The sequence below is a fragment of the Monodelphis domestica genome, chromosome 4 (genome assembly GCF_027887165.1).
Source record: "Monodelphis domestica isolate mMonDom1 chromosome 4, mMonDom1.pri, whole genome shotgun sequence".
Classification (NCBI taxonomy): domain Eukaryota; kingdom Metazoa; phylum Chordata; class Mammalia; order Didelphimorphia; family Didelphidae; genus Monodelphis; species Monodelphis domestica.
The window spans coordinates 233,708,432-233,725,395 of record NC_077230.1 but is presented as its reverse complement, the minus strand read 5'-3'; the positions used below and the strand labels follow the sequence as shown (position 1 = coordinate 233,725,395).

The 16,964-nt window shown below is 39.8% G+C and overlaps 1 protein-coding gene across 17 annotated transcripts in view; it reads left to right on the top strand.

Annotated features, from left to right (window-relative positions):
* The window catches only part of CEP164 (centrosomal protein 164), a 97,510-nt gene that overhangs the window by 14,837 nt on the left and 65,709 nt on the right, over positions 1-16,964 (top strand). For 12 of the 17 annotated variants that reach the window (XM_016433830.2, XM_056794330.1, XM_056794331.1 and 9 more), the window contains 5 exons: positions 618-822; positions 3,502-5,205; positions 8,190-8,345; positions 10,453-10,581; positions 10,883-10,960. In XM_016433830.2, the coding sequence (XP_016289316.1) occupies positions 618-822; positions 3,502-5,205; positions 8,190-8,345; positions 10,453-10,581; positions 10,883-10,960 (2,272 nt within the window). The remainder of the gene's footprint in view (positions 1-617; positions 823-3,501; positions 5,206-8,189; positions 8,346-10,452; positions 10,582-10,882; positions 10,961-16,964) is intronic. The other 5 variants (XM_016433833.2, XM_056794336.1, XM_056794335.1 and 2 more) reach the window with 1 other exon arrangement.

Below are 16,964 nucleotides of genomic sequence, written 5' to 3'. Positions count from 1 at the left end.
AAGATAAAGTTTCATTTCCAATACCTTTCCCGATGAATTCTAGCAGCTGTTTAGGTCTTTTTGCTCATAATACTCTCTATTCTCTAAAGGGATTTCTGGGGCCTTTTCATATGTAGTAAATGGTAACTCAGAATCCATTATTTTAAAATTTGTATTATAAGATGGTTTGAATTTTTTTTCCCCTGATGCATTACCTTAGGCTTGCCCTTGATGAAACTCCTCTACCATTTTTCTTTGTATTTATATAGTCTTGCAAAATATTCTGGATGCTGAACCTTATTGGTGTGGCTTGGCATTATCTTCAATAACTTAATTACATGTACGCAATTAAAACTTCACCATGAATTCCTTCTTTTAGATGATTCATAAACCATTTTAAGTAAAGCCATCTCTGGAAATAAAACCTTGGTTTATACTGCCCTCTTCACAAAAGTACTTATCAGTGGAGGAACAAAGAGCTGAGTTTATCTTGAAAATTATTGGCACACTAGGGACTAAAACAGACTCCCCATCCCTGACAGAATAGTATCTCTTACAATACAGTAATATGGTTTTTTTTTTTAAAGTAGTGTTCAGATCTGGGAAAACATTGGTCTTCAGTTTCTATTTCTCCCCAGCCAGGACATCACAGGTGACATTTACTATTTCAACTTTGCCAATGGTCAGTCCATGTGGGATCACCCATGTGATGAGCATTATCGGAACCTAGTGATCCAGGAACGGGGAAAGCTGTCAACTCCTGGTGCCATCAAGAAGAAAGACAAGAGAAAGAAGAAGGACAAGAAGGACAAGAAGGACAAGGAACTTCCCAGAACTCCCATGGTGAGTCACAGTTTGCTGGCTTTGAAAGGGGACAAGCCTGAAGCTAATTTCTTCCAGGACTAGGGAATTTAGGATCCAGTTAGTAGTGATATAATCAACTCTTGATTATTTGCAGGTTTATTTTTCTATTTGTGTCTTACCTTTGGTAAGTCTTGGCTTTCAAAACTTCTTGTTGATGTTGTTAGTCTTTCTTGCTGTATATTCCTCCATACCAGTTGGAAACTTGGCAGAAACTGGAAAAGAAATCCTATTTTCACTAAGACACTTTGTCCCTAGGACATGAACATCAGATAAGCTTAGAAAGAGAAAAGCTTTCTTTAAACTTAAGTTTTATGTCAGTCTGCAAAGTGAAACTCTCTATTCCTATCATGGAATAGACTTTAAGGAAAGACTGATAAGAGGGCAAGAGAGCTAAACTGAGTGGCCTCCCCACACCTTTTAAGTTGTGCCCTCACAACTTTGATTATTCATTTTAATGTGTGAATTCCCAGACATCCAGGAGAGCCATATTCAGATGTAAACACATCAGTACTTCCAGAGAAAAAGAGAAATGCTTTTGGTGTCATTCACTATTTTGAATGATCTTTGTCCCTGCTCTCTTCCATTGGCAAGAATGACTAGGATTTGGTGGTAAATGGCCAGGTGGGGTGGCACACTCCTGTAAACTCAGTTACCAGGGAAGCAGAATGGCAAATCTCTTAAGCTCAAGAGTTCTTGAGCGTCAGTGAATTATGCATTTTCGATGTCCACATTGAATTTAGCATTACTGTTGTGACTTTGGGGAGCAGGGTGCTATCACATTGCCTAAGAAGGGGCTGACTGGGCTAGCTCAGAAGTGGAGTATGTCAGAGCTCCCAGGTGATCAGGAATGGGAAGGGACTACAAGTAACCCCTAAGACCTATTCTTTAAGGAAAAAAAAGATTTGATGTTCACTGTATAACTATCATAGCATTGTGCTTTTGAATTCAACAAACTTCTCTATTATTATTTTTTTTTTCTGACAACATGTCTGAATATAGAAGTGTGCAGGAGCTATTTTTTCTCATTTTACTGACAGGATCTAAGGACCATGGTTACTTTGAAAAATCACTAGTGTAATAGTAACTAGAACTTAGCCCTTTTTTTTATACCCAGGCTAGTGGTCTTCCCATAAGACTTAGTTCCCAAAGAATATAGATGGGACCAGACAATCAGAAAATGGGATAGTTAAATCACCTTGGCAGTGAGAGGGAAGAACAGTCCTAAAATCAGCCTATTCATTTACTTAATTCAATCAAGATGTAGACATTGGATTTCAGTCATCTCTCACTCCTGCCTGATTACCTTACTTTGAAGTCTGTAGCATTTTTTCCTCAGTCTAGTGTTGACTTTTCAATGATGTGACTGTTCTGTTTTCCCTTCCTTCCCCAAGTTGCCCATTCTAGGGCTTCACTGTCTTACAGTAGTTAGGTCTCAGATTTTTTGCTCCTCATCATCTTGGGGCACTTCCCCTGCCCAACCCCTTTCAAGTTTTGTGAATTCCTCAATTTTTTTAACCTATCAGGTATGATACCAAGTCTCATTCTTTTAAGAAAAAAGATAAAACATGTAGTCTTGAAATAGACCTTAATTATTCCCTTTCATAAAATATTGAGTATTCTGGTGGAAGGTGATACAACAACAAACCTCAAAAACCAAGCAGACTGTAAGGTAATTACTTTAGCATTGGGAATGGAGTGTATTCTGCCCTGGCCTAGGTTATCTTTTTTTTTTTCCCCGCTGAATTCTTTTTTATTTTAGGCAATAATAAAAGAAATAATAACTGGCATATTTACTTAACATTTTAAGACTTACAAAGTGATTTCAGCACATTTATATGTATATGTATATACAAATTTTGATGAGGTTTTAATAAGACAGTATATATTATCTATAGTAGCATAAGATGAAATCCTTATTGTTCTCTCTCTCCAATAGGGGTACTTTGGAGGATTACCATAAACACTGCAGGGTATCCCAAAAATCTTAATGCAGTTTTAAACTTTAGTGACTGAATATAGGGTCAAGAGTAGTGCAGTGGATAGAGTGATAGACATGTCACAAAGATTTGGGGTCATTTTCCATCCAACTTTGGCCAAATTATTTTAATTCTCTTCTGGCCCAGGTTATTTTGATCACCCTCTCCAGACAGTCTCATTTTCTTTTTAGGAAAGTGAGGAATATTCCCCTCTCCCAGTTCTGCCAGTCTCTTGCTCTCTGGTTGTTAGGACCCTGCTTAGCACCTTTAGACCCCATTGAGTATGATTTAGAGGAGACCCATATCACTACAGTGGGACAGTTTTCCTCTAGTAGGGTGATCTCATTTCCACAATGCCAAAGCATTAGATAGTCATGGCATGGAGGGGAGGTGGGTAGGTCTTAAGTTATTTTATCCCCTCTCCTCAGCCTCCTGAGAGATGCCAGATTTCCTTCAGGTAGAACTTCATTTTAAACCTGGGCCCTTAAAAGCCTAGTGCTATTCTGTCAGAGATAAGCTTTTCCAGATTTATAATTGGTTTTTAGCTTTTTTTCCCAGCTTGGTTTGTTCTTGCCAAAAATTCACAGGGGCCATAGGCTGACTTGTTTAGAAATAAGGTAACATATATAAGTTTGAAGTACCATATCTTACTTTTCTCTACATGTTTATATTGCCTGTTTAGGAAACACAGCCAGATCAGGGGATCCTACCTTCTGCCTCCTTCTACTGTGGTCCATCCCCACTCTCAGCATCTGGGCTCACTTGCTTGGACCTAGAACAGGAGATACAGATGAAAAGTGAGGGCTCCTTTAGGAAAGGGAAGGGCATGTGCATGCTGGGTGACAACCCCTGGCCTATCGTGGGTGCCTTGCCAAGCAAGCTGCAGCCTCTATCCAAAAGCCAAGGTCCCCGAACCCACCAGATCTTTGATGATGTGGAGAAAATCTTAGGCAGAGTCTCAGCCTCAGGCAAGACAGAACTAGGTGACCAGTTGGGCCTTGAAAAGCCCCAGAAGCTGACAGAGAAGTTTTTCCTGGGCTTTTCAGACCCTGAAGTAGAAGAGCTAGAAATGATGACCAAGCATCTGAAATCGAATACTCAGGGCCCTGAAAGCATCAGACCTTTCCAAGATGACCCTGAGATGTTAGAGAGTAGGAGTCAGTCTTCTACCATCTCAAAGCTCTCTGAAGCCATCAAGAACCCACAGGCAAAAGGGGAGCAACTCTGTTATAACCCATCCAAACTTGGCCTGACTGGGCCTAGTGGGGACAAAGGCAGGAACTTGGTCCCCTCAGCAGGGCCAGGAGATGCAACCTCCCTGCCTCCCTACAGTTGTGAGCACTTGTTGTCTAGCAGAAAGGGCAAGTTACTTTTGATAGATAGCAATCCAGCTGAAGAGCTAAACCATCAAGAGATCTTTGAGGAAGGTGTACTCTTGGGTAAAGGCAGGAGGAAAAGAGAGCCCCAGAGACTGTGGATGGGACAAGTCTCTGGGCTCCTCAGCAGGAGTGACCAGGAGAGCTGCAAGGAGTCTGAGTTTAGTGACTCTGAGGTCCAAGCCACCTCAGCTCAGGAAAGACTGCAAGGCCACCTTCTTGGTCCTCCATTAAGTGCAGACATAGCACCACCCCTTGTACAGATAGCAGCAGCTCAGAATGTCCTTCCAGAGAATATCTGTGAAAGTATTCCTCTTATCAATGAGATCAGGGAGATCTCCCAGCCTCTGGGTCATCCAGATGAAGACAAGAAGCCCAGTATCTCTGAACCTGACCTGGAGAGCAGTAGCAGTAGCAGTAGTCTAGCTTCTCACCTGGGATCACAGGTCTTGGGTGAGGTGGATAACTTCTCCTGGGACTTGCAAAGCTCCCGGGGGTCAGAACTGGCAATGGGCCAGTTAGGAGCTGGTCTTCGGGCCCAGTATGTCCACCCTTTTCTAGAGTCCCAGTTAGTCCATACCCAAAGCTCAGCAGATGATCGATCAGAGAGTGAAGGCTACTCTGAGGACCAGAGATTCTACCAGCACATCTTGCAGATGGTCAAGATCTCTAGACGGCTAGAAGGCCCTCTGCTGGCTGAGGGCATGCAGGAGATGCCATGCAAGGACATTGCTAGTATGGTCTGTCGTATGGCAGCAGGGTCACCTGGGACACCCAGTGAGGGGGAACAAGAGGAAACCAAAGCCACTGAGGGAGAGTCAGGGCCCATGGCTTGGGCACCAGAACTACTCCAGGACCCAGAGGCAATAGACAGTATCCCTGAAGGGGATGGGGCTACTCAGCAAGTCCATCCGCAGCCACCGAGCAGGTCCCCCAGGCAGGAGGAAGCTGAGTTGAGTTCCAGCAGAGGCCTGGCTCCAGAGTCAGGGACAAGGCAGCTTCTCAATCAGGTAGGCTTCTCTGCAGGTATGAGTTTAGGAAGGGGATATGTAGGCATGGTGGCTGGGGGATGGAGGGCTTAGGCTCAAGACTTATCAATAGGTTTTGAATCTAAAGATATTCATTAGCTGGTTTACCATCAGGCTTCCCTCACAAAATGTTATTTCTTTACCTGCATAAAATAGGTGATGCTCGTGGTATTTATCTTTTTCCTTTGGTCCCCCATGAGATGACAACAAAAGGTTTCTGGAATTCCCTTTCCCCACACTATAGTTCTTAGTGGTAGCACACAGATATTTTGAAGAGAAACAAGCAGGATGTGGCCAAAGGGTAATTGTTACTACTGGCTCCAGGATCCTGGAAAGGTATGGTTAGGTGTATTCCCAGGATGTGGGGAACCTTCTCTAGTAGTTGGTCACTGTGGGACTCTAAATGATTGGGATGAGAAAGAGGAACCATTTAAAAATTGTTTGCCCACCTCAGAGCCTCAGATAAGTTAGGTCACTTGTCTGATAACACACAAAATCAGAGTTAGTGTTCTCTAATCATACTTGAGAGCCCAGAATCTTCCATCCGTCTCTGATTATCTTAGATTCCTGCAACAGAAAATGGTGTGAATAGCCTCTTCCTGGTAGACTCTGATGACTGTAGTTTGGGGAAACAAAGAGGAATCCCTTCTATTCTGTTTCATGGGATGTTTGCCTCCAACTCTGAGATACTCACACTAGTTCAGGGAAGACTTAATTCAGAAGAAATCAAGTAGACTAAGTCTATAGTGCAGAGTGGGGTTGAATTTTCTGGTTACCCCTCTCCCTGCTGCCCAGCTGTGACTTCACCCAATTGCTACCTCCGGTTTCTAATTGCTGGTATGCATTAGTGCTCCGTTAGCAGCTAATAACTACTCTAGGACTATAAATATCGGATAAGCTGTAGATTATCCTGAAAGTTTTAATTAGCCCAATGGCAGCAAGTTTATCCCCTCTGAAGGACAACTCTACCCAAAGCCCCATACTCACAGTTAATGGCCATCTGTAGAATATAATTAGCTAGGGGCCAAGAATGTGTAATTTCCCTGATAACCACTGATTTGGTAAAGGCTTGGGAGAACAAAGACCTCAGCATGCCTGTCTCCTTTCCCCAATTCCCGACACGATAGCAAATTACCCATGTTAGGAGTCTGTAATTTTCCATAAATACAACATGGGGAGAATTTTGCTTGCTGACACACTGGAACTGATTGGAGGGACTGAAGCCAGAAGGAACAGGCCCAAGATTGCTCTCTAACCACATCAGGAAAAGCTTTCCTATGTACTCTTACTCCCCTACCATGAGATATCCTGCAGCTGGCTTACCTGTTAGGAGCCCAGGTTAGTTCTCAAGTGGCTTTTTTATGTTATTTCTTTAGATGAGCCCCTATTGTCCTCTTTATACAGAAATAGTGCCTCTATTAAGGAAGGTACACATATTGGTTCCTGATGCTTCAGTCCTTGGCTCCTTAAACCAAACCTGTGTGGGGAGGAAGAACAGAATTTGTCTATTATGTCAGTTGTCTGGGTTCTCTAACCTGGACCTTTTCTGCATCTTCTCTCTGCTTATACTCTTTGTACATAGAAGGCCCAAATAACCAGGAAAAGTACTAAAAATTTTTAAGAACTCTTTCTATATTGTTATGACATTGCCATTTAAAAAAATCTTATTTTTTTTTGAACCCTTACCTTCTGTCTTGGAATCAATACTGTGTATTGGTTCCAAGGCAGAAGAGTGGTAAGGGCTAGGCAAAGGGGGGGTCAAGTGACTTGCCCAGTGTCATATAGCTAGGAAGTGTCTTGAGGTCAGATTTGAACCTAGGACCTCCCATCTCTAGGTCTGACTCTCAATCCACTGAACTACCCAGCTGCCCCAAAAATCTTATTCTTGATAGGCCCAGGTACTTGTTTTTCATATAATGATAATTTTACCTTCCAAATATAACCATTGAAAAAGTACATTCACATTTATTAGTTTATTCCTTTAGGATTCCTTTAGAATGAATAGTCAGTAAACTTTTATTCAGCATCAGCTGCATTCTAGGCACTGTGCTAAGTCCTGGGAGTACAGAAAAATGCAAAAGATAATCCTGCCCTCGAGGAGCTCACAGTCCCTTGGGAGATACAACATGCAAACTACTATGTACAAACCAGCTCTATACAAGATAAACAAGAAATAACAGAGGGAAGGCACTAGAACTAAGAGGAATTGGAAGTCATTGAGCTGGGAGGGAACAATTCATTTGACCAGTTTCTATAAATTGAAGAAATTGAGACCAGAGAGTTATTATTTGCCCAAGGACACATAGATAGTGACCAGCAGAACTAGGGACCAATTTTCCTCATTCCTTGTCCACTGTTCTTTCTACTATACAACAGTCTTGTGAGGTTGGCAAGACTAGTGGTCTCCCCATTTTTCAGGTGAAGACATTGACATTCAGAGATGCTAAATGCCTTATACAAAGTCACATGGAAAGTAAGAGACAAAGACATTTCTGACCCCCTGGGCTTTTTGACTCCTAGTCCGGTGTTACTCCCTTTAGATTATGCTGCCTCCCTGACCTTTGGCTGGCATTTCTGAAAGCAGGAACAAGTAGCAGGGCAAGAACAAATGAGCCTTGTTTCAAGTAGAGAGATCACAACCCTTTTGTATGGTTTCTTTCTCATATTCCTCAGTCAGCAGAGTGGAGAAGGTACTAATTTTCCATTTGTTGCTTGGAAGACCCAGGTAGTACTATTTAAAATTGACCAGTAGAAGAGGTAAGGGCCCAGTAAATCAACCTGTTATTTTTCAATGTTTTTGACACAGTGTTGATTTCTAAATGCCATTTTTCATTAGCAGCCACTGAACAGTGGTAATTTAAATTTGAGGGGGCAGAATGTAGATGTTTTATTTTTATATCTGTCTCCAGCATTCCTGGAGCCATGTGACTTATTAGGTACATGACAAGATGTTTTGTGTTGCCTAGGCCCTGGGTCCTTCCTTAGCCCCAGTTCATGTACCCCTGGGAGGCCTTGCTCCATTACGTGGTCTCATAGATACATCAGCACCAACCTTACGTTCATCCATGAGTATCAACTTGGGAAGCTCAGTGGAATCTTCTCAGCCTTTGGAAACTGCCCAGGTAAATGCTTTCTTCTCCTTCTACATGATTTCCAGGGGCAGATGGATGACTAAACCAATAGTTCCTCTTGTGTACTCAGTACCATGGCAGACACCATGCAGGAAAATAAGAAAAATACAGGAAAACAAGACAAATGCAATTGGGAAATAAGACATTATCTCATAACACTAAATTTTGACCTGTAGACAGTTATAAAACAAAACAATATGGTATCCAGTAATTGGATGATATAGGCAGTAAGTGAAATAGGAATGGGAGGAGAAAAAGGTCAGTGAGGGGATGTAGACTCAGCCTTGAGGGATGAGTAGAATTTGGATGGAGGTGAGGGGTCAGCTGTTCTAGAAGGCAGTGACAGGGAGGTGACGATGATTTTAGTATATTTGGGGGACATGAGTAGAGCTTCAAGACTGGAGTGGAAGATTTGGAGGAATACTGAATAATAAGACTGGTTGTATAGGGAAGGTAAAGAATGACTTTATAATGCCAAGAGGAGAAATTTGGATTTTATCTGCCCTTAGGGAACCTAAATTGGTTTTTTTTTTTTAATCTTTTAAATCTTTACCTTCCAACTTGGAATCAATATTAAGTGTTGGTTCCAAGGCAGAAGAGCAGTAAAGGTTAAGTAGTGGGGGTTAAGTGACTTGCATGGGGGTCACACAACTAGGAAGTATCTGAGGCCAGATTTGAACCCTGAACCTCCTGTCTTGAGGCCTGGCCCTCCATTCACTTAGCCACGCAGCTGCCCTTTAATGTAAATTTTTAAGTGAGAAAGTGACACAAATAAAATGATATTTTTGGAAGACTAATCTGGTAGTTAGTGGTGTCTGGGGTGAATTGATAAGCGAGAACAAAGCTAGAGAAAACTACCTAAATTGATTCAGTATGAATTTGCAGGAGAGATCAAGGGCCAGGGCACTACCTAGGAGACTGTGATAGTAATTTGTAAATAGATACGAGGTCATGAAGGTCAGGGTTAGGATGGTGGCAGTAGGGTTAGAAAGAGAGGGACAAAATGAGAATGAAAGAAAAAGCATTTATGAAGTGCTTACTCTGCCAAGGACTGTGCTAAATGCTAGGAATATGAATTCAAATGTGAGACAATTTTTGTCCTCAAGGAGCTTATGCTCTAATGGGGGGACAAACCATATAATAAAGTGGTGGCCAAGGAAGGGTGTTTGGGTTTGGAAAGTCCCAGGAAAACTGAGTAGAGCCATAGGATCCAACATAAGACCAATATCATAGGTTGACATATTTGTTCCAGCATAATTGGCAATGTATTGTTTCAGAGCTGGAATGCCAGAGGGGGAGTGGCCTAGTATGTGAAAAGATAGCTCAGTGAAGCTTGTCTAGAATTGTGGACAGAGTGGTAGACACACTAAGGAGAAAGAGATTATAAGATTTAATTACTGTGGTTAGACAAGAATGGTAAAGAAAAGAAGAGTTAAAAGTGGCTTCAAGGTTGTACATGAGAGGAAGTAGGAGAATGTAGATGCTATTAAGGGAAATGAAAAAAATGGATGACTGTATAGGAGAGCCACTTATAGGTTTAGGGAGATGTTTTAGGTTTTAGAAATGTTCAACTTCATGTAATGATATACTGTTAATTGGAAATGTGGGCCTAGAGATCAGGAACTGATAATTGGTATTGATTCTAAGATGGAAGGTAAGGGTTAAAAAAAAAAAAGGATTGGGGAAAGAGCGCCAAGGAAGGAAGGTCTCTTTGGAATACTTAGTCTTCTTTTTTTTTTTTTTAATGTATTTTATTTGATCATTTCCAAGCATTATTCGTTAAAGACATAGATCATTTTCTTTTCCTCCCCCCCCCCACCCCCCATAGCCGACGCGTAAGTCCACTGGGCATTTGATGTTTTCTTGATTTGAACCCATTGCTTTGTTGATAGTATTTGGAATACTTAGTCTTCTTAAAAGATGTGTTGGATCTAAATTGTATGGGGAGAATCTATGCAGTAGGGCAAATTTTGGTCATGGCATAGAATCTCACTTGGGAGGCTCTTTGCCCCAGTGTCTTTTTCATTCTTGGCATTTTGACTCTTAATTCTCTTTGACATATGGGTACTTCCCTCTTTTTTTCTCTTTTTTTTTAAAGCTTCCCCAAGGCCCCAAGACTTCTTCCCACACCAAGAGTCTCCTGGGCTCCATCCATGAGGAGAAGAACCCTCTTAGCCTGCTGGCTCTTGGTGAGGAGACCAATGAAGAAGAGGAGAGTGATAATCAGGTAATACAGCCAACCTCTCCTTGTCATGAGACATCTGCTAGTCCATTGTTTTTAGATTGTTCTCTTCACAAGAAGAGCACAAGAAGTAGAACAGTGAACAGCAGCTGTCATTTGCCCAAGACACATTGTTGCTCATCTCAGACAGGGGTTTGAGTGGGGGTCTAGAAGTTCCTGTTCCCTCCTTGCATCAGCCTGGTACAGTGGCACCCTTCTTCCTGACCCCCTCTCTCTCTTTCTTCCTTTTTGTACTTAGTTTGAATTGGGCAGGTTCCTTAGATCTTCTGTTCATTCTACTTTTCAGAGCCTCGGAAGCACAGCTGGACTCCTCAAGAATCTACACCTGGATATTGGGGTTCTGGGGGGAAATTTTGATTATGAGGTAAGAATTGGCATTTTTCACAGGCTGATTTCTAATTTTGGCCTGCCCTCTCCTTCCACAGGATCTTTGTGACATGCTGTATGTGTGCCTGGAGGAAAGATCATTTCTCCTCAGCCCTGTCCAAGTGATAGTGATGGAATGGTTGAGGAGGATGTGGAGAAAAGTGGATTAATTAAGTGGAGGAGAATTTTCATCCATTCACTCAACAAATATTTACTTAGTTCTTACTATGTATGAAAAGAGAGGCAGCATAGTACAGCAGATAGAGTGAGGAAGATCTGAGTTCAAATTCTGCTTCTGACAGAATCACTATGTGACCCTGGGCAAGTCATTTAATTTCTTAGTGCCTTAGATATGTGCTCAGATTCGAAGGTGCTGACTGCCATCAGTAGAGGATGTCTCTCCCCAGGAGCTCCCTAGTTCTGATTAAATCACAGTTCTAGTATATATTTTATATTTTATATTCTATATTATTATATTCTATATTTTATGTATGTAAATACATAAAATATATAATCATATGCAATTACATACATATGGGTGCACATATAGTACAGATATGTATATATACATGTATTTATATATTTGCAGATACATACATATGTATGCATACATGTTTGCAACATACTATTCTGATTCCTCAGGAATATGAAGATGATTGAGCAGCAGTTCTTAGTAGTTCTCAAGAAGCTCAAAGAGAGCTGAAGGGAGGAGGCAAAATGTGCTTCTCTGTTAGAAAGGTACAGATAAAAAGCAAAGTTTAGTGGAGAGGTTACTCCCAATTTTGTGTCAAAGAGCAATTAGGAAACATCCAATAGAGATAGCATTTGGGTACATTGAAAAATGTTTCAAGTTTTCACAAGTGGAAATGGCATGTGAGGTGGAAGGAATAGCAAGGACAAAGGCCCAGAGGTGGGAAAATTTGGGCTATGTGAAGACTGGTTAAGTAGTTCAGTTTTTCTGAGGTATTAAGAAAGGTAAGGGAAAACTAGATAGAGGCAGAGAAACTGATTAGGAGGCTATTATCTGAATAATGGAAGATTTTAAAACTAGGTTAAAAGCAATAGGAATGGAAAGGAAGGAATAGATTTGAGAGATTGAATTAAGATAAATAGATTTGGGCAATTAATCAGATGAGGTGATGTGATTACATATAGGGTATAGTATGGTCAAGGATGAGTCCAAGGTTTGGTGCCTGGGGAAATAAAATGGTAGAGTCAGTGACTGAACTTGAGATGCTTACTATTTTACTAGATGCTTACCTTGTGCCATGAATTGAGCTAAGTGAAGAAATAGAGAAAATTAGGAAGAACAGAAGTAGCATCAAATTGGAAGTCACAGGACCTGGATTTGACTGTTGCCCTGTTATTCTGGGCAAGTCACTTGCCTTCTTGGGGCCTCAGTTTCTTAATTTCTAAATGAGGGAATTAGGTTAGATGATCTCTTATGGTCCCTTTTAGTTTTAAGTTTCCTGAACCCAGGGATGATTTGAAGTTTGAGATGTTGGAAGGACATCAAGTTGGAGAGATCATTTACTTATTTATTTATTTGTTTGTTTGTTTTTAAGCTGGAAAAATTTATTTAATTATTTAATTTAGAATATTTTTCCATGGTTACAAGATTCATGTTCTTTCCTTCCCCTTTCCCCACCCCCATCCGTAGCTGAGGCACAATTCCACTGGGTTTTACATGTGTCATTGATCAAGACCTATTTCCATATTATTGATATTTGCACTAGAGTCTACATCCCCAATCATATCCCCATCAACCCATGTAAGCAAGCAGTTGCTTTTCTTCTGTTTCTACTCCCACAGTTCTTTCTCTGGATAGGATTATCGTTCTTTTCTCGTAAGTCCCTCAGAATTGCCCTGGATCATTGCAATGCGTCTAGTAGAGAAGTCCATTACATTTGATTATACCACAGTGTATTCATCTCTGTGTATAATGTTCCCCTGGTTCTGCTCCTTTCACTCTGCTTCAGTTCCTGGAGGTCATTCCAGTTCACATGGAATTCCTCTAGTTCATTATTCCTTTGAGCACAAGTATTCCATCACCGATAGATAACCACAATTTGTTCCACTATTCCCCAATTGAAGGGCATCTCCTCATTTTCCAATTTTTTTGCCAGCACAAAGAGCACAGCTATGAATATTCTTGTACATGAATTTTTCCTTATTATCTCTTTGGGGTACAAACCCAGCAGTGGTATGGCTGGATCAAAGGGCAGGCAGTCTTTTAGCACCCTTTGGGCATATTTCCAAATTGCCCTCCAGAATGGTTGGATCAATTCACAATTCCACCAGCAATGCATTAGTGTTCCAATTTTGCCACCTCCCCTCCAACATTTATTATTTTCCTTTACTGTCATATTAGCCAATCTGCTATGTTTGAGGGATTTAGAACACTTTTTCATCTGTTTATTGATAGTTTTGACTTATTTATTTGAAAATTGCCTATTCATATCCCTTGCCCATTTATCAATTGGGAAAATGGCTTAATTTTTTTTACAATTGATTTAGCTCCTTATATATTCGAGTAATTAGACCTTTGTCAGAGTTTTTTGTTATAAAGATTTTTTTCCCAATTTGTTGCTTCCCTTCTAATTTTGGTTACATTGTGTTTTTTTTTTTTGTGTGTGTGCAAAACCTTTTTAATTTAAAGTAATCAAAATTATTTATTTTACATTTTGTAATTTTTTCTAACTCTTGCTTGGTCTTAAATTCTTTCCTTTCCCAAAGATCTGATAAGTATACTATTCTGTGTTCACCTAATTTACTTATAGTTTCCTTCTTTATATTCAAGTCATTCACCCATTCTGAATTTATCTTGGTGTAGGGTGTGAGATATTGATCTAAACCTAATCTGGAGAGATTTTTTACCAGGTAGCTGTCTGGGTATAAATAGTACTGAGGAAAGAAATTAGGACAAGAAATGTAAATGTGGGAGTTGTTTTCAAATGTGATTGTTATAATTTTGGGAATGGACCAGTTCTCCAAGCAAGAAAGATTGAAGAGAAGATGAAACTTTTGTTAATGCCTTTATTTTAAGGGGATGAAAGAAGCAGAGACGGAGCAGAGAGGTAGAAGGAGAACTAGAATTAGCAGAGAAGAGGGCCATGGAAAAGGAGGACAGAGAGTTTTAATCAATGTATGGTCATCACTGTCCCTCCCCTTCAGCTGTGCCCCTTTTTGTTAGTAATTTTTTGTCAACTAACAAACTGCCTTTTGTTTTTAAATACTTTCCCTTATCTACCATTTTCTTGCATTTAAAAAAATCCTGACATCCCACCCATCCTCTCCAAGATACTGAGTGTCTGGATTTGAGATGAGTGCTCTGGTCCTCTAGGACCTTCCTTTATGCTTCTTTACACTAGGCCAGTAGTTGTACTAGGCATATTCCTTACTTTTCACCATCACTTATCAGCCATTCCTTTGACACTAACTCAGAAACCTCTTCTCCTTTGAGGTTCTTTCCATCCAGATTTGTTGCCCTATTTTGATCCTTGTGGCTATTAAATGACTCTCAGGTCATTCTCTCTTCTTTCTCAAGTAGTTTACCTCTTGGTTCAGTTTTCTGCCCCCTGAGCCCTTCCCTCATACTTGGGGATTTGAATACGTGTTGATAGTTCCTCAAACATCTTCACCTTCTAGTTAATTTCCTCAACTCCTGTGATCTGAACTGTTATTCTACATCAGCTATACATATGAATGGCTTTGATCTCATCATCACTTGTAATTATTTGACTTCCATGATCCAGACCTCTGAAATTCCTCTTGCAAACAATAACATTTTTGAGTTCGAGGAAAAAAAATCTATTGATATCTTTTTTTTTTACTACACTTTTATTTTTTGTTTTTTTAAGGGCTATGCAATGGGGATTAAGTGACTTGCCCAGGGTCACACAGCTAGGAAGTGTCTGAGGCCAGATTTGAACCTAGGACCTCCCATCTCCAGGCTGGATTCTCCATATACTGAGCTACCCAGCTGCCCCCCATTACTACACTTTTAGATCTATCCTTCCCCTACCTCTGCAGAGAGCTATTTCTGGTAACAAAAAATAAAAAATAAAACAAGACTACAGTTAGGTAAAATTAACACATCTGACAGTATCCCTCCAAAACTACCTTGTATTTAACTACTCTATATTTTGTATTTATTAACTTTATGCTGTATTTATTTTTATATATATTTATCTCCCTGTTAGACTATAAGCTTATTTTAAAAATATATTTATTTTTAATATCCTTCAGTATTTTGTTTCAGATTCTCTCCCTCCCTCTAGCCCATCCCTTACCCATTGAGAAAGCAAGAAATATGAGATCTATTATATATGTGAAGTCATGCAAAACAGATTTCCATAGTAGCCATGACTCCAAAAAAAAGAATGCTTCAATCTTCATTTGTAAGCTTATTTTGAGTGGGGATTGTTTCCTTTTTATCCAGTGCTTAGCAGAGTGTTGATTACATAGTAAAAACTTGTTGATTCATTGCTCTATAGAGTTTGTGATTTGTATCCATAGACACCTACCTCTCTATTGAATGGAAGGAAGTACATATTCTCATCTCTTTTTGGGGGGCTAAATTTGGTCATTAGAATTAGGTAACATTCAATTTCTTTTCATGTCATTGTTTTTTCCGTTTATGTTGTAGTTCTTGGGTTTAGTTTTTCTGGCTCTGCTTACTTCAAATTGCATTGGCTCATATGTCTTCCCATGTCTCTTGTTATTCTCATCTATTGTTTCTTACAGCATGGTAATATTCTACTATATTCATGTAACAGAATTGGTTTAGCCATTCTTCAGTAGGTGGGTATCTACTTTTTTTTTTTCATTTTTTTGCTACTATGGAAAGAAGCATTATAAGTATTTGGCATAGATGAAATTTTTCTTTCTATCTTTGACTTTGTTGGGGTATATGCATAACAATAGGATTTCTAGTTCCAAGGGTGTGGGCATTTTAATCACCTTCCATGTATAATTCCAAATTGTTGTAGAGGATGGTTGTACCAGTCCACAGCTCTTTAGGTAGTGTATTGGCACATTAATCTTTCTACCGCTCTTCCATCAAAGACTGTTCCCAACTTTTGTCATCTTTGCCAGTTTGCTGGGAACTTGTGAAGCCTTAGAATTGTTTTGATTTGCATTATTTGTTAGTGATTTGGAGTAATCATCCAAAATGTTGTTAATAGTTTTTAAATTCTTCTTTTGAGAAGTATTTTTCATATCTTTGACTACATTTATTGGAGAATGATTCTTTTTACACCAGGGGTCTCCAAACTTTTTAAATATGCAACCAGTTCACTGTTCCTCAGATCATTGGAGGGCCAGACTATAAAAAAAACTATGAACAAATCCCTATGCACACTGCACATATCTTATTTAAGTAAAAAACAAAACAAAATGGAAACAAATACAATATTTAAAATAAAGAACAATTTAATTTAATTTATTAAATTTAAATCAGCAAACTGACCAGTATTTCAATGGGAACTATGGGCCTGCTTTTGGTTAATGAGATGGTCAACATCCGGTTCCATATTTGTCACTGCTAGTTGTAACAAGTGAAGCAAGTGTGCATCAGTTTCTAGATCTGGTTGGAGATTTCAGATGTTTCATTCTGGAAAAAGTCTGTTCACAAACATAAGTGTTGCCAAAAATGGTTGCCATTTTGAGTGCATGGTTCCTGAGATTAGGATATGTTTCAGAGGGGAGAGATGCATAGAAATTAGGCAAGCTGCTTGACTTGAATGCATCTTTCAGAGAGTCACAATTCTGTAGTTCAGCCAGTTCCATTTGGTAAATTGTATCCACATTTTCAATGTCAATAAAATGAGTTACGGAAAAGCGGTATGTCCTGTTCATGAAGATGAAGCTCTTTAAATATGAATTGGAACTCCTTTTGCAACTTTTCCAGTGAATCCACACATGTTTCTTTTGGGAATTCAATCAAGGGTTTTCCTGCTAACAGATTTTGAATTAAAGGGAGATGGCAGAAATTTTCCTCT